This window comes from Labrus mixtus, chromosome 9 (assembly GCF_963584025.1).
Source record: "Labrus mixtus chromosome 9, fLabMix1.1, whole genome shotgun sequence".
NCBI lineage: Eukaryota > Metazoa > Chordata > Actinopteri > Labriformes > Labridae > Labrus > Labrus mixtus.
The window spans coordinates 14,433,303-14,451,177 of record NC_083620.1 but is presented as its reverse complement, the minus strand read 5'-3'; the positions used below and the strand labels follow the sequence as shown (position 1 = coordinate 14,451,177).

The following is a 17,875-nucleotide window of genomic DNA, read 5'->3' as shown; positions in this document are numbered from 1 at the left end:
CCAACGCTATGTTCTGGTGTATTGCATCGATGTACATGCTTCACACTTGTCCTAATAAGAACATTAAGTTAATAACTGTTGTTACATTTAGTGAACATCTATCTAAGAGTATGGTCATAGTGCTGCAGTTGCAGGTCATTCATTGCAGATAAAATGTGATTGTTTTTTTAATCATCTCTGAACATGTTTTTTGTTTTTGTTTTGACATTTATAGTTTCTTACTGGTTTAACTTATTTCAGATTTTACACACACATTACATTGTATATCTCTAATACCAGTGAATGAAGGAGATTTCCACTGGCCCACGCTTTCTCACTGGGCTAAACCAGTGAGTCAGTGTGAGTCAATGACTGACAATATCAGTCAGTCATTCATGTTGATCACAGATGAATCTCTGTGTTGCTCCTCTCATTCATCACACAGATCTTCACTGTTTGATGCAGCGTTTGAATACTGTGTGTGGATGGAAGTGGGCCTTAACTTGTGTGCTTGTGTGTATGTATGCTCATGAGGGGGGGAAGGGACAACATTTGTTTGTATGTGTCCTGAATAGCCTGCATTCATACGGTTTCATCCATATACAGCAAGGCTATCATATCACAATACTCGTCATTGTGGGTCATAGGGCTAAAGTCAAATGGATAATGGAATGACACTAAGGCGTGTGCTTAAAATCCAGAGTGGTGACAGAGTGGTGAATCTAGAGTGGTGCCTCCTATAGACTCTGTCTATAGGAAGCGCCACTCTGTCTATAGGAGGCGAGATGTGCATTAAACATGAGCTGAATTTAAAAATATTAGTATATTTTTTATATACTCAACCTTTATTTGCTGGCCGTCAATGATGGTCAATCATTAGAGCCAAAAATGAACAGACAACAGGCTGATTCAAGCTTTAAATGTTACGATCATTTTCTCAGTTTATATAAAAAAATAATTAAACATATTAGCAGTCTGAATCAAATGAAAAGTTCTTCCTTACACTTACTGTTAAATGTAAAACCTGTACTTCAACATATCACGTTGGCCTTCTCTAAGGCTCTTACTTTTGCAATTTTTTGATGTAAAGTATATCGAAAAAAATTCAATCATCCTACTTTAAATGTTGGCAAAAGAAGAAAAGCGCCAACATTGATAAACTTCATAAAAAAAAGGTTAAATTCCCATCAACATTTCCCAGAGCCCAAGGTGACCGTCCAACAGATTGACCGTTTTTTTCAACGAACACTCATTTTTACATACATTTTAATGCCCAATATGCAAGGTCTCTCCATCAAAATACAAATAAAAAAGGATGTGGCTTGATGACTCATGAGGTAGCATGAGATCACTTGAATTAAGTTAACTCGTGTAAACTGTTTCTTGACTTCCTTCCTCTCTCTTTGCCCTAAATAATCATCCGGTGTTTTCAGTGTTTCCTCAAAAAGAAAGGCAACTAAATGAAATCTGGTGTTACCTTGAATTGTCCCACAGATTTTTCATGCTTTGAACATCATTGGCAACATTAAGGATACTTTTAATACACAACTCAACAAAACAGGTTGGGTGGTTTTTTGGACCTTATGTTCAAATTATACAAGCTATACCTTCATGGGATACTTCTAATTATTGTATTAAGTAGACCATTATCCTAACATTATTTTCCATGATGGTAATAATTAGCATTTAAAGATAATATATGTTGGTACTGTGTTACATACATATATGTTTTCTTCCAAGTTTTATCAGACTTCACATCAGCAACTGAAGAAGGAAGAGGGGAAAACTGGCACCAGTGATCTGATTTATTTACAAAGAGGAACCCACAGTGACAAAACAATAACAGCTACATACAAGAAGTAAATATGTAAGACTGTAACCATTTCCAACAGAGGCCGAGATAAACAGAGCCATGATGACCAGGTGGTCAGCGGACACCTGCCAGGTTGTTTCCCTTCCTGTAGACATCCGTAACAAGACAAAACAAACGCTTTGGAGCATACACAGCTAGCTGTGGTAACAACAGACGCCATCTTGCTTTGAAAGAGATATAATTTAGACATCACTGACTGCGCATGCCAGAAGGAGAAGTGGGACAAAAATAATAATAAAGAAAAATAAAACAGACAAATATATAAAAATATGCCATTAGATTCATATCAACAATTGAGGACCATGGGTGCACTATTTACAGAAAAAGGAAATATACCAATATTTACAACAATAAAGACTTCTTTCACAGACGGGCAGGAGGGGTTATATTTCTGAGAGTTACAGTGAAAATAAGAAGATGTGAGGGTGAAAAATTTGGTGTCAATTTTCCATTCCTTAAACTGTTACACAATGGCTTAATTTTCTATATACTCATGAAAAAGCGTTGAGTTTTACTTGGAAGGCGTGTACGCGTATATGGGTGTTGTATAGCTGTCAATACACTGGGTTCACAACCTTAAATGCAATTGCTGAAATATGATTTCTCACTCTTTAATACGTGTAAGACTGCCAAAGAGAAATGTATTGTAAAGAAAATACTTTGTCAGGTTCCTAATGGAAAATCTTATTTGAAAGCTTTCCAACCATGATAAAAGTTTGTGAAATGCCTGATCAGAGCCAAACTAAATATTCAGTCATGTGTACAGACCTGTATGGTAGTAGTTTTGTGCTAACCAGATACCTTAAAGCTAGCAAACACACTTTAAAATCAGTAGCTGGGGGCCCACAATTGATGTATTTTCTGCTTTCCAACTCACAGTCTAGTACAAGCTGCTCCAAATGTATTATACAGTATCAAGAGGTTGCAATAATTTCATGTATTCCTGTGGGATCATGTCAAAATTTTCAGTGTCCACAGCACAGATATATATGACCTTCATACTGCAGAGAGGGATCCATTTGCTCAAGCCCACTATAGATCCAAAGCATTGAAGCTCTCTTGGCAGCTCTGGCAGTAAGAACATTCGCTACTTCATACAGGAATAACTGAACATTTAGAAATAAACTTGCTCACTGTTTATTCTATAATGTGATGAAAAGAGTGTCTCGTCTATTTTCAAAATATGGTGAGTGTGGGTTAGCTTATCTTAGCATAAAGACTAGAAACAAAGGCAAAGTGATTGCGGTCATTTGCAAACAATACAATAAATATTATTTGAATGAAGAAATGGTATGATGCAAACCAATCAAATAAAATATTTTAATTTTAGTTAGTTTTTCCACATTTCCTTTGACAAAGCAAGGGTAGTTGTTTGCGAGTCATTATGCTAGGCTAGGCTATCTGCTCATTGCGGATGTTACATCATTTTTTCACCTTACTCTTAATAAAAAAAACCTGAATTAGTGTATTTTCAAACATGCTTCACTATTCCTGTAATGTGCTACAGTTCCTAAACAATCTTCAACTGAATTATCACAGGCTAACAGGTCACCACACTGACTGTAAGGTCGACACACACAAGGCGAGGATATCACAGGCTAGTTAGCAGCTATCACAACAACCAGCAAATCCTCTTAGCTGTTAGCTGCTTTGGCAGAGAGAGAGTTGACCTAATGTGGATGAGTTTGCAAAGTGGGAAATCTGAGGTGAAGGGCCCAGATGGCTAGCAAAGTGCAATGTGTTTTTTTTTAACGCTTGGAGGGATCAAAGACAATCACTGCTTAACCCCCAAAGCCTGAGGCCAATGTGCGTGCAAGGACAAGTCAGAGACACCCTTTTACTTCACCAGACATCTGCTGCAAGACGAGGGAGACCTGACTTTTCTTATTCTGTGTGTGTGTATGTTTAATTGGCTTTACTTTTAGCCCTCTGAAGGCACGTGCAGGCACTTAGCATTTGTCCTTCTGACCTACTCTATATCTTGTGTGCTCGCCTGCTGCACATACCAACAACTTTAATCTTGTTCTCCAACAACCAATACTGAACGCAGCAGCGTTGGTGTAGATTTGTTCATTCCTGGTAAAAACCAAACATCTTGGGACTATATTTCCATGTAACAAAATTGCAACCAGCAATAAGCTGAAAAATAACTGTAATATTAAACCAATGTGACATTCTTGCCCCCAGACAGTCACTGTGTTTTCCGTCTCTTCAAGATATGTTATGAACGAGGTTCTGATACTATTAACTTTGGGATTGATTAGGGATCTGGAGCAAACTGTCAGTAGATGAATAGAGTTACTATTACAAAAAGAAACCTCCAGCTCCACTCCTTTAAGGGTGGGTGTCCAACATTTATGGAGTCGTACAACTCCAAGAGGTCTGTATTTCTTATCTTACCATATCACAAGTGGGCTGAACTAGAAACCCCAACTGTGTACGTCTGCCTGCTTAAACCCTACACGCCCATTTGTCTCTTTAATCAATAATCAAGCCAGGTACTCCCTGTTCTTTAACTTGAAAACAAAAAAAAGTGAAAGCTACATCTTCTATAAATTAAGTGCTGTAAAAGAAGGCACTAAAAAACAAAAACCATAAATACTGTACAAAACTATCGCAATCTCCTACCACACAGCCTGGACTCAACTTTGAAGAGTACGAAGCCCCCCTGCTGATTTCCAATCGACTTAATGAAATCACAGGGCAAAAGAAACCTTTTCGGATCCCTCACGTTACAACTTCAACACAAACGAGGCTTTGGCATAGTCATGTTAAGGAGGAATGTCTCCAATGCACTTTGTTTCCTGCTCAACTCCAAAGATGGGTTTCATCCGTGTTCATGTCATCTGAACCTGTGCAGCAAAACTTAAATAAGAAAATCAAATACAACGTGTTTATCTGTGTAAAAATAATGTCTTTATGTTCAGTGAGTGAAGGCTGTGCATTAAAGTGTGTGTTTATAGTCCTGTCGGATATCCCTGCAACATATTGCACTTCAATGAGGCTCTTAATAACTCTTTCTCTACAGGAGTGAAGATGATTTTAGCAGTCTTACATGAACAGATATTATTACAACCATAGCAGGACTATCTGATCTCAGGTCTCAGATCAGCAAAATACTTTGCACACAGACATCAACTCATTGTTTCTGCAAAGCTTGTAGCCTAGCTTTAGAATATCCATCAAACTGCAGTCTGCATTGGTAACATGATCTTTGTTTCCTTTCGTACATTTTCACGTATGTTTATTACATTAACTGTACCTCTGAGCATCAAGAAGCTTTCTTTAAGCAGGCCAGGCTAAGATGAAGTGATGATGGAGCAAATGGTTCATGCCCAAAGTCAAACTCCTGTGCATTGACATTCTGCAGAGTCAAACTCCTCTTCTGTCTTTCTGCACTTGTTCTCAGTCTGAACATGTGCATTTGTCAAAGTTTCTCTTCACAGTCTTCTTCTTCTTCTTCTTCTCCTTCAGTATAGACTTCATTATAAAAACACCTTTCCAGACAACACAAGCAGAAACAGACATGCACAGATACCACTTGGTGAGGAAAATGCACATCATCTGCAACAAAAAACACAAGAAGTCTTGGTCTGAGTATCCAGGAGAGAGCATGACAACCATAACTTGCACATAGAAACTGCTGGATTGAGCAGAAGACCAAAACAACAACACCAAAAAGTGAGGAGTCTGATTGAGTAGGAGGACAGGAGCTTGTGCGCTGCACCCCGGCGAGTGGGATGTTTTGATGGGTTGGTCAAAGTGCAGGGTTGATTGTCTCAGACCCGCCAGAGTAAAAGATGGTTGGTACTGTCATCCCGTCCGACTGTTTCGCTGCTATTGGTCAGTCTAAAGTCCTCATAGCCGTCACCACCAGAGATTACTAGATGGTTGGTTTTTGGAGGGATGTGTGCAGACGCTCGGCGGCGTGCAGAGTCATGCCTTTGCAGTTTCCCGTCAACTGTGCTGCTGCTCTGCAATTGGTTCCCTAGAAAACATTGATGCACGATCGGCATTAGTGGGAAGAGACAAGTAAAGTAACTTTTATTTAGTTCAAGCAGACCCAAGTTCACAAAAAAATGACTACCTGTGGAGTCAGCAACTGTAGGAGGGAAGTTCATATCAAACCCTTCTGGTAGTTCGATTGACGTCAAGAATCGAACGTGGCCTGTGTGTCCATGAGCTGAGCCCATAGGCGACAGGGGGGTTTTCAGCGTCCCAGCCCCAGTTCCTGAGCTCACTTTTGGGATTGCCAGCGTAAGGACCACCCCTGCAGAAGAACACCTGCTTTAAAACCTGATTTTTTTTTTGTTGAAAATCCTACAATGATCTTTGTCAAATTTTAAATGCTAAAATAACAAATACAAAAAAAAAAAGTGTTTTTACCTGCACTGGTGCCGATCCAAAGCAGATCCTTACAGGCCAGCAGTGCTGTGATTCTCAGACAGGCGGCCTTGTGCTGTCTGATGATTGCATCTGCACCTGAATGGAGAAAAGAGAGGATACAAAGGAGATCAGGGGAAGAGTCAGTGGTAAGGGTAATGAATAGATAGAGATTAGAAGGTACAGGGAAAAAGATTGAGCATTGACAAATTAAAAAATCGGGATGAGGAATGCGTAAAGGCAAATAGCTTCACTAATAAGCTTTGTCCAGGCTTACATTGTATAACATCTATCTATCTATGTGTATTTCTGTATGTAACACTTACAACCTGCAGGTGCTCATATTCTCTTTGTGTTTTTTACCTGCAAGCATCTTATGCACAGCAGGCGCCACGTCCACCTCTGTCAGGCTCTCCAAGGTCTGAGTGTGGTACAGTTTGACCTGAGCGCTGCCCTGCAATGCCAACCACACACCCTGACCGTACGCCACCAAGCAGGTCACACACCGGCTGCTGTCTGAACCCACCTGGAACCAGTGCTGAAGAGAAAAAGGGGCGAGATGAAAGAAACACACTGACTGGTCTGTTTGGCTCTTCATTAATTCACCTGGACATACATCTGTCCATAAGTCCACCTACCTCTTGTACCAGTGTAGTTGTGTTGATAATAAGGACTCTGTTCTGGGAGCCACACCACAGCTTTCCTCCCACAGGAACCATTTTGGTGACAGGGCTGCTTGGTGTGCCCAGAACTAATGTCTGGGAGGACTGAGGGTCCCAGAAACTACCTGCAGATTGAGAGACAGATTTTAATGGAAGATACAAAGAAAACAGAAACATAAATCAACGATGTGTTCTTGTATTTGACGAGGGTAGAAGACTTATAATGTAAATTTAAAACTTTTAAAAATGCAATGTCAAATAATTAATTAATTATCAGCACTCCAAATAGATGCAGAATAGACCAAGGAACCAATCACCTCTCACTCCGAGCTTACCTGCTTCTCTTTGATAGACAATCACCTCTCCATTGGCCAAGGACACAAAAACTTTGTTATCCAAATACCTGCAGGATGAAAAAATTATATTTGAATTGTCTTTAAAAAATATATTTAATCCAGTGTCATCATTTTTAAAGGCAAACTTTTAAAGGCAAGCAAAGCGACTCACAGTATACAGAGGATGGAGGCTGAGTGCTGCATCTTCATGCTGTTTTTACGGTTCCGGATGTTGTCTGAGGATTGGTACACATGGATGCTAACAGAAGCAGAAGTGTTATAAGAAGTTCAGTGATTAAAGAGTAAAACAACAAGCATTTCATATTTAAACACAAAAATAGATTAGGCTTTACTGCACACTGTGTTTTTGTGGGCATTACTCACCATCCATCCTCAGTGCCCAGCCACACTGAGCTCTGGTAGGCCTCCGGGTCGATGCTGAGCAGGTCTTCCAGGCTCGCCCTTGTGAACGAGCCCCGAGAGGAGCGGCGCATGGCGCGTCCGTCCATGGGGCTCTCCGTGTGTGTGCGACCTCCTCCTCCTCCAACCCCCAACATCATCCCTTGAGTCCCATAGGAGCTGGCCACAGGGAACTCCTGCTCCTCCTCGCTGCTGGTGGTCTCTGTAGCCATGTCCTTGGAGCTCGGACCCTCGTCATCTTGGAGAGGGGAAACGATGTTAGTATGTAAAGTTTGTGAACTGGTGTGTGAGGCTGAAGGTTACATGTGTGTTTTTTACTCACTGCCATAGCTGGATGATATGGTGGAGTGACTGGCCTGACTCTGCAGAGTGGAGGAAGGGCTGGGGGAGTCCTCGTCGTCTGTGTCATCACTGTCGAAAGGAACAAGCTCCGCCCCTGATACTGGAAATCAATTGATCACATCATCAGTTTATCAGTTTACATAAAATAGTAGTACATAGAAAAGCAGTAGAATACAAGTGTAATATTTGATAGTATTTGAATTCGTAACTCCTGCTGTCTGTCAAGTTTAAAAACCTTTATGGACCAACCTGCGGGTTGCTCCGTCAGCTCCAGAGAAGAATGAGAGATCGATATGTGGAGCTGCTGCTGCTGGGTGTGACCAGGCGCTGTGGACGTAGGAGCAAAGGTGGCCTCTGATCCACGCTCCCTGAGGAGAGAAAAAGGATGGGTTGAAGGCAGAGTATAATAGGAGGAAATCAGGAACATTGTCAACAAACCAGTTAGAGGCAACAAATCTTAAGATTTCAACAGAAGTTTATGTTTGATATTCCAGCTCTACTTGCTGGTATTTCTAAATAATTACATTTCAATTCAGACTGTCTACACTGGACCAGCTCATCACATTGCTAAATTCGAACCTTTTGGATATCTACAGATAGAAATAGGATTAAAATGACTTAATGTAATTATAGTGAACTTAATGTCATTGTAAGTGATTTATCTCATAAGATTAATAATGATTGATTGATTGATTGATTGATTACATTACAATGCAGGTTTTCTTCAATCTATTTGAAGGAGCTTCACTCTGTCACTGGTGTTTTTACTACTAAAACAGAATGTGTTTTATTTTTGTGGACTGCCTTTTATTCAGACATATTCTAATACTCCCTGTGTATGACTTTGAGGAGTATGAAGATGGTTAACACAAGCACTAGAGTTGTATGTGTATCTATGTGCTGTTTGAGTTCAAGCCTTCAACCACACTGTAGCTCAGACCTCCAAAGTCATCCTCTGTGTGTTAATACAAATACACAAACACAAAATACCGACCTTCCCTTCAGTCCCGGTACAGCAGCGATGCATATGATCCTTGCCGAGCAGACAGCGATGCAGGCCTCCACTGTGGGCTCATCTTTAATGTTCAACAGACACACCTGAAGAGAACAAGAAGCCACGATCAACACATCAGACAATTTTTGCAGAATTCAAACTTTGCTTTAAAAAAAAAAAAAAACTAATATAAAACTGTTATTTTGTGAACCAGAATACACTGCATGAGCTGAAACTTTTTTTTTTCAAATGCAGATAACACCAAGCTTATGTTCTTTCTAAATCACTAAATGTACCTGTGGTGGTCGCCGTTAAAGGCTGTAAATTCTTACAAAGACCTGGGTGTTTTAATTGATGAACCTTTTAATTTTAAACCACATGTGATGTGCCTGGTGAAAACTATGTGGCTAAAACTAAAACTTCTTTTAATATAAAAAAGCATCTTGTTGCTGCAACTTTTTTTTACCTGTTTTAGACTATGGTGATGTTTTTTGTACACGCCTCCGCTCAGTGTCTCCATATGGTTGATACTGCCTACCATGCATCCTTGAGGTTCATAGCAAAGCGTAAAGCACAGACTCACCATTGTGAGTTGTACTCTCATGTAGGATGGCCTGCTCTGGTGACCCCTACGCTCATACTTGTTCTTCAATTCTTGTTCTGCTCCCACACTAACTACAGTGAGTGTTTTTATCATGCAGAACAGTACTGGAGTGTATTCTTTGCGTTCTGAGGACCTCTTCATGCTCTCTGACCCAAATGCTCAGACAGAAGTTGGGTAAATGGCTTTTAGGTTTTCTGCACCCTCAGTCTGGAATCTGTTGCAGAAGGACTTCAAAATCAAGGACATGGTGTCCTTTAATGTTTTTACATCTAAAATGAGAAGACATGGAAGGAATCTATAGGAGGCGATTGTTTAACCTTGCCTGCTTGAACTACTCCCAGATTTGACTAATAGATGGTTCTCTTTTAATGCAAATGTGAGTGTTTTGTAAATTGTACTTTGTCTCCCTTTGTGTCTCTGTCTGTAACCTTGTGTTTTTTTGCTGCTGACTTGTCTTGGCCAGGTCTCCATTTGGAAAAGAGGTTCTTAATCTCAATGGGACCAACCTGGTTAAATTGAATTAAATGTACAGTGTTTTCCTACCTGTCCAACGTATCCATCGCTGTTACACACCCACACTTCACAGCCACTGTCGGGACAGCTGTGACTGGGAGACGCACACGAAAACTGGACACAAGAATCAACACTTCAGTGAATATGAATTTTGTAGATGTGAAAAGATGTCTCATGTAGACGTAGGGTTTAAATGACAGACATGAATCCTGCCTATAACTTCATAAATACAGAAGTTATACACCAGGTTTCCTCTGCTGCTCTCACCTGCATCCCACTACGTGTCTTCATGATAGGAATGGCCTTCAGAAACTCTGGATCCCACTGGTCTTTATTCATCGCTGCACACAAAGACATAATGGCAGTTATACACGTACATAAAGCAGCTCTAGGCATCTCTCTCTTTCATATGTACTTTGCTTGAGCACATTAAATTACATCATGCATTTTTAACTGACCTAGCTTCTTCTTGGCTTCTTCAAAAGCCTGTTCAAAGTGGGACCGTGTGTCCGGTGAGCTGAACTCAAAGACAAAGCTGCTCTCAGCGGAGGCCGTGGTGAACTCCATCTTCGTGGGCAGGCAGGTCATACTGAAGGCCAGACACTGCTTCTCTGACAGCTCCCTGTGCACAGACGCCATCAGATCCTTTATCACCTCGTCCAGGGACTGCGAGAACAAGAAAAGGACACGAAAAACATCAAAACCTTCACATGTTTTTTTTACAACTTCACGGAACAGACAACATGAAAGACCAATGCAGTACCTGGTGCGGGAAGCTGAGGGTCTCTGAAAGTTTGCTGATCTGACCCAGAGTGCCGAGATCCTCGTCTAGTCGACTGATCATCTTCTGGATGCTCTCCTTGTTGGTTGCCTGAGTTGAGCCTGATGCAGAAAGGTTTGATTAAGAAAACTTCTGAAGGCAAAGAACATAAATATTTAAGAGACTCCTTCATCTCCAGAGTCATGTGAGGAAAAAATGACAAGGCAGTCTGTTTTTTTTCCCCTTGCAATCAGTTGGATGTATGTACTTATGTGATCTGAAGGTGCCTTACTTTTTACCACCTCCACGTCTTCCAGGGGAAGCTTCCACAGGAACTTGTATTTACTGGAAGTGTCAATCATACTCGCAGCTGAGTATCTGTCAGTGAGAGAGCAACAAATGAGAAGACAGAAAGACAGAGGCAAAGGACAAATGGAGACATTTTTATAAAGGACTTGATTTTATTAAACATTGAATGTCTGTTTTTTAACACCAGGGGGCAGTGTGGTCTGGAAATTATATTACTGTGTTTGGTTTTCCTCTCTGTCAGTGTGTGTGTGTGTGTGTGTGTGTGTGTGTGTGTGTGTGTGTGTGTGTGTGTGTGTGTGTGTGTGTGTGTGTGTGTGTGTGTGTGTGTGTGTGTGTGTGTGGATTGCATACAGGCTCATGGAGCTGCGCCTCAATGAGCCGGACTTCCTCTTGAGAGTGGTGCAGATGATCAGATCGCTGAAGAGGAAAAGAGAACGGTCTTTTTTCCCTCCGACTGTTTTCTACACAGAGAGGGAAGGAAAAGAAGAAGAGCTCAACAACTCCATACTTAGTGTCCATGACATCATCATAACAATTGAAGCTGTATCTATAAAACATTTACTTTAACAATGTCTCTTTTTTTAGTGTATATATAAAAAAAATTAAAAAAAATGTAAAAGGAATTGCACTGTGTATCTTACCGCCTCCATGACCATTTCCTGTCTCAAGAACTTCCTCTGGGGGTTGAGAATCTAACACAAACATAAACAGAATGAGGTGATCATCAATGCCATTCCATAAAAGACAACTGTGGACTGAATGCCTTTAACTCTTCAGGGTTTATGAATTTAAAAGCCTAATAAATTCTGCAAGACTTGACGAAAAAACGTCAAAACCTTTATGGACTTTATAAGACAAAGGCAGAAATCAGAACTAAGCAGATAAGAATCTTTATATCAATAAAACTCTCACATGTTCGACTCCCTCTATGTGCGCCTCGATCTCCTGGATAACCCTCGCCTCCCGTTCTGCCTCCTCAGCCGAGCGACGGCCCTTGTTGATCTTCTCTGCCAGCCGCTTGATGTCCCTCTGGGCGTCCAGCAGGTACGAGTGGTCCGGGTGATCTTCTGAGGTGTGCTTCAGCAGATCCTAGAAGAAAAAAATGATACAAATTTAAATATATGTACCTCCTTTTACATGAGCGTCTTCCACTTAACACAAGGTTAACTTATAAAGAAAGTGCTGGAATTTTGTTTTTGTGATATGTCACCTTAACCAGCAGCTCATATCGAGGAATCCTCTGGACCGGTTTGATCATCAGATCCCCCAGAGCCTGTTTCTCCTTGTTCTCTCGCATGTTTTGCTGGTGCAATGAAAGAAGGAAGAGAATGGTTATGAGCAGTGGTGTAGTGGTGCGTCGGTATACCCAGCAGAGGATCATCTGCCTCTGTTATAAACAGTGACATGTAAGACTCCTTTTGAATATTTAGTAAGTGCATATAAGCCAATTAGAGACAAAGCAGGGATGAGGGAGAGTCATCCTAGGAAAAAAAATGGCAGCATACCACGGTTATTGTCATTCAATCATTGGTGTGAATCAGAGGGCATTTAGAAGAGGGTATACTCGATTGAGACTGAAAAATAAGTGGATATACTCTATATACCTGTGAATACCCTGCACTACACCAATGGTTATGAGCGAGAACGAGAGAATCAGTGGTACTGAAAATAGGTTACTCTAAACTCAGGTCTGTGTTGCACTTCTTCTCTTCACCACAAGATGGCAGAGTGGTTCCATGTGAAAAATCTCTTTCTACCATTGAGCTCAGGTTAAAAAAACACATCCAAAACATTCTGATGGCATAAAACAGTGAACAGCAAAGCAAAATTAAATTGGACATATTGCTTAAATATGGCCTGGTATTTATGTCTAATTTCCCTCATCCAATAGCTTTAAAGAGAGTGTTTGTAGGAAACTTCCCAACAAAGTTTTTACTTATAGTTAAATAAAAAGGGGAACAAAAACATGTTAATCTAAAAAAGAAGATACAATTAAATAGAAGCATTGTGTATAAATTCACCCACAGATTGATTCATTTCTGTTCTTCATTAGAGACATAAGCACACACACTTAAACTGATTCTAAAGTCTGTTTCCTGCAGAGAAAGAATGTTCAAGAGTCATGGCAGCATGCAAAACAGGAAGCATACAAATATTATATCACACAAAAATACAACTGACAAATAGAGACGACAAAGCACTTGTCAGACTTGACCTTAGCAGGACGAAGTATCGGCACTAAGTTTTAAAACGCTCAAAGATGGATTCAAACATTCTAGTCTGGTTCTGGTTCCACACAAACACAAACACAAACACAGCCAAACAGGACATCCTGTGACTCAGTCCAAAACTCACCTCCAGAAACTTGTGAAAGGCTGGCTTGGCCTCCTTGGCAATCCTCACTGCATCTTTGGCATTGAGAAAGTTGTCAATGTACGCTGAATACATATTAGCTAGAGCCTCTTTGGAGAACTGCAGAAAAGAAGATGAACAGGAAAAGGACATGTTCAAGTGAAGGTCTCTGCATCAGTTGTTTTTTCCTGTGACATGAGCTTTCTCTGACCTTGAGTAACATATGAATAAATGAATGAATGAATGAATGAATGAATGAATGAATGAATGAATGAATGAATGAATGAAACCTTTATTGCCAATAGAGAAATTTGCCTTACATCATATTATGAAAAGTAATATATGTGAGGTGTTGGTAGAAGCTTTATGCAGCTTTTAGAGTCAGAGAGTTGACCGACAGAAAAGAGACAATAATGTGTTTCTTTATTTACCATTTCAGTCCTTTTCAAGCATAATGATTGGTTCTAGCTCTTAAATGTGTTGCTTTGTTGCCTTCCGTTGTTTTTGACATTTTAAAGGTCACATTTTAAATATAACACGTTTGGCTTTGGGACTGTTTATCAAACACATGGATTGCTCAACTTGTTGTGAGCATGTTTCTGTATTCTCAGCTGAATGTTTGCATTTGGTGTCAGGAAATGAGAAAAGAGAGAGAAAGAACTTCAAGTAAATGTGCTCCATGTGTTACATTTCTCCCATTGAATAACATTTAGTAACATGTTACATTTTTTTTTTTTTTATCTATTTTTGTTTAGGTGTCATTTAATATCACACCAGCGAAGAAGAAGTTAGAGAGATGATTTCATAATTCTCGTTGTAGGTAGTTTTTTTTATTTGTTTTTGCTGCTATTGAACATAATATAAGAGAATATTTCTGTTCTGTGTTCTACTTTCACACAAACAGGTCAACAGGTTGTTGACCTGTTTTCTTTCTATGAATGGAGGGCATTTATTTTTGATCTAGTTTTACAATATTGTTTAACCCTTATCTGACACATTTTGAAGGTTTTTGTTAGGAGTATAGTTAAAGATATAAATATGTTTAATCCATTGTATTAAGCTTTTATTTCCTGTGTGAATACTTTTACTGCCTGGATTTACCGCATGAATAAAAATGATCCTTGAACCTAAAATGCAAATGCAGTCGTGATAAAGTAAAATACGACTAATGATGCTAGACATTGTGTGCATTAAAGCCTTAAAAAGCAGAAAGAGAAGACAGAAACATACATGTCAAATGATTAACACTTACACAGACATTTCCTGTAAAAGCATACGACTGCTCTGTGGATTTTTATTTTTACAGCAAACACTGGAACAAAACACTGCCCCGTGTGAGGCTCGAACTCACGACCTTCAGATTATGAGACTGACGCGCTGCCTACTGCGCCAACGAGGCCTGCAGGATATGCAGCTGCTGCAGCTTTAAGAGCCGCAGCAGAGCAAGAACAGGAGGGGGGAGGGTAGGCCGCATATCAGGAAGGGAGGGAGGGAGGGAGGGCTGTGTGAGCAGTGTGGAGGATCTGCAACAGCTCCAACTAGACAGAAAAAAACACACCTTTCTGTAAGAAGCTATTTCAGATCTTGTTCCTGTATTTTCTTTAAAGTGCAAAATAATCTGCTTGGTTTCTTCTTTGTGGTTTTCTGCTCTTCCTTGGCATGGTGCTTGTGTGACAGTTTGTGTCTCTTGTGAGGGGTTTGTGAAACTTTTTCGTTCAAGCTGTGAGCGACAACAAAAGCATTAACATAGCAAAGCAGAATGAGGAGGTTTTTTTTCCCCCCACTCAGGGAAAACAAAGCCTGGAGCCACAATGCATTTTGGTCTGACTACGAAGCACCTACAATATGTGATTCGTCTTCTACAATGAAACCCTGGCTTTATGTTCAAAAACAAGTTCTTTCGCTTGGGCATTCTCAAAGACTGAGATTGAGCCGAGCATGGATGTTCCAGAGCACTGCTTTTTAAAGTCTCGTTTCAGAGGCACCCGTGGGTCATGGGAAATGTTTAGTGGGTCGCCAATAGGTCAGCGGGAAAACAAAATGATAGTTTAGTGTTGCCAACTATAGACCGAGTCTTTATAAAAAAGCAGCCTCTGCTGCTTGTTGAAACACTGTGAGGGCATCTAATAAAATGAGGTGACCTTAATAAAGACTAAAATTAAATCTTCCTGGAAATTCCAGACATATCATTGCCCTCATCTTACGTTGCAATGCTAATAAAAACAAATAGACCAGAGAGGTTTAATAAGGACAAGAGAAGCAAAGGTTACTGGGTCTTTTTGAACAATTTCTAGTGTTGTTTCTATGGTTTGCTGCTCTAGTATGTGAGTTAACTTGTTTCCGTTGACTGTGGCTGAATGAAGGACTACACACTACAACACGTTAGTTTTTACTGTTACACAAAACCACATTTAGGATCTCCTACATCTCTTGAACCCACCAGCAGCCCTATTGTTTTCGAACTAGATGATATCCAGAGAGGTGCAGAGATGACTTTACTGTCAGAGGTTAACTATCTCACACTTTCATCTTACATGTCACAGACACAAGCTAACAATGCTAACATGTGCTTAACACATACTTCACCAAAAAAAGAGATAGCTATCGAACACAGCAGACGGGCTCTTTAGTGACTTGGTTACAATCTGCAGTTACTTCTACTTTTTCCAAAAGCCAAAAATATAGGAAGGGGATTAGAAACCTGATTTCCATATCTAGATTTGAACTGGAGGAAGATGGTTTTCTCTTCCATGTGTAAGGGTTAACAGTTTTATAATTGCCCTTTCATGTGTTTTAATGTTTAAACATAATGCCAGAGAAGATGGATGTAATTCATTCTCATATCCAAACTGATACTAACCACAGTCATATCAAAAGTGACACTGGCTTTAAGTAATCTTCAATGGACATAAAATATTTAACTCTGATGTCATTTATCAACATCTCTACTTACCGATTGGATGAGGATGTTTCCGACGGTCTGTCTGTCGTTCCATTGGCTGACGCAGTTGGCCACTTGCTCCAGAAAGTGCTCGTGGTGCTCCAGGATCTCAGGGATCTGGTAAAACATCTCGTCCACGAGCAGAGGGTCGACTATGGAGCCGCCGTCTGGCTGTTTGAGAGGACGCATGTAGCCCTGTAGGGACAAGAAAACCAGTTTCAATACATTTCAAATAATTTCCATTTGCATGAGGATTAGTAAGAATGATTGGAGGTGGTAAGTTGCTAAGTTGTCATGGGGCTTAGTTAGCCTTCACATAACACAGGAAGGGAATGTCAGTCAGTCACTGAGCAAACTTCATCCACTGATGAGGAACATAACATGCAAGGTAAATGTCCAGAAAAAGTTAGAGGACCATGAGAGAGAGGAATAGTTAAACATTTTGTTAGCAGGTTCATTGTCTTTATTTGAAATAGTTAGATAAAACACACTGATACCACTCCAATGTGTAAGCCAAATTAGGAACTTGCATCAGATAAGCACAAATTGAAGCATAACCCCTACATTTCCCCAGCTATTTCCATCATTGCCCTAAGAATTCTTGCATTCATAATACATTCAATATTCGTTTACACTAGCACATTCCCAATTACATATGAAAGCGTGTTGACGGAAGGTTTAGCAGGTGGAGAGATGTGTTTTTTGTGTAACAGATGGAGAGAGGAGTACTGTTTGTCCCTTTTCCCTTTAGCTGCCTCTCCTGTACAACAAGGCTACATTCATGTTGCTATTATTAGAAAAGTCCTCTAAATATTTTGTTGCCCGGCAATACTCCCGGCACACGTGTGAGAAAAGATTCTATTTTGCAAGCATGTATTTTTGTTTCAAACCAATCGTGCATGTTGGTGAGTTTCATGTGAAAACATGCAATATGAATATAGTGCAGAAAACATAATAGGGCTGAAATGCACACATCTCAATGCATTACCGGAGAGATGCCAGAGTGGGAATGGATGCTCCTGAGCTGTTGGGGGGGTAGTCAGTGCCTTGCTCAGGGGCACATCAGCAGTACTCGGGAAGTGACCTGGCACCTCTCCAGCAACTAGACCACTTTCCATACTTTGGTCCATAGTGGGACTTGAACCGGTTACCTTCGGATTCCCAACCCAAGTCCCTACCATAGACTGTAAATATAAATTGACAAAGCCTGAGTGACGTCAACCATCTGTTTCTGCAGTGGACTCTGGAGGCTCATCGGCAGCAGCCGCCATGCTGGAAATCCTGTCTCAGTCTAACTTTCAGTCAACCTAACGGCAGGCTGAAGGCTGGAGCTGAGGAGGATTTGAAGCCTCTTGACAAACCATCAATCAGGTCAGCTACACGCCTAACTATGGATGATCTTTAAACT

At 40.4% G+C, this 17,875-nt stretch overlaps 1 protein-coding gene and 1 non-coding gene across 2 annotated transcripts in view; both read right to left on the bottom strand.

The window, feature by feature from the left end:
* Positions 1-1,769: 1,769 nt before the first annotated feature.
* Positions 1,770-17,875, bottom strand: part of LOC132980332 (rho guanine nucleotide exchange factor 17-like) — a 65,958-nt gene continuing 49,852 nt past the window's right edge. The window contains exons 3-24 of the mRNA XM_061046404.1: positions 16,480-16,662; positions 13,530-13,646; positions 12,385-12,477; positions 12,087-12,263; positions 11,816-11,866; positions 11,526-11,635; positions 11,158-11,243; positions 10,869-10,987; positions 10,564-10,771; positions 10,373-10,446; positions 10,136-10,219; positions 8,989-9,092; positions 8,244-8,362; positions 7,975-8,094; positions 7,617-7,890; positions 7,405-7,491; positions 7,233-7,300; positions 6,874-7,022; positions 6,599-6,773; positions 6,239-6,334; positions 5,940-6,122; positions 1,770-5,840 (exon numbers count right to left, since the gene is read on the bottom strand). Coding sequence (XP_060902387.1) covers positions 5,632-5,840; positions 5,940-6,122; positions 6,239-6,334; positions 6,599-6,773; positions 6,874-7,022; positions 7,233-7,300; positions 7,405-7,491; positions 7,617-7,890; positions 7,975-8,094; positions 8,244-8,362; positions 8,989-9,092; positions 10,136-10,219; positions 10,373-10,446; positions 10,564-10,771; positions 10,869-10,987; positions 11,158-11,243; positions 11,526-11,635; positions 11,816-11,866; positions 12,087-12,263; positions 12,385-12,477; positions 13,530-13,646; positions 16,480-16,662 — 2,886 coding nt within the window. The 3' untranslated portion in view covers positions 1,770-5,631. The remainder of the gene's footprint in view (positions 5,841-5,939; positions 6,123-6,238; positions 6,335-6,598; positions 6,774-6,873; positions 7,023-7,232; positions 7,301-7,404; positions 7,492-7,616; positions 7,891-7,974; positions 8,095-8,243; positions 8,363-8,988; positions 9,093-10,135; positions 10,220-10,372; positions 10,447-10,563; positions 10,772-10,868; positions 10,988-11,157; positions 11,244-11,525; positions 11,636-11,815; positions 11,867-12,086; positions 12,264-12,384; positions 12,478-13,529; positions 13,647-16,479; positions 16,663-17,875) is intronic.
* trnam-cau (transfer RNA methionine (anticodon CAU)) lies at positions 14,853-14,925 on the bottom strand. Its single transcript has one exon. It is a non-coding gene; the product is annotated as a tRNA-Met (tRNA).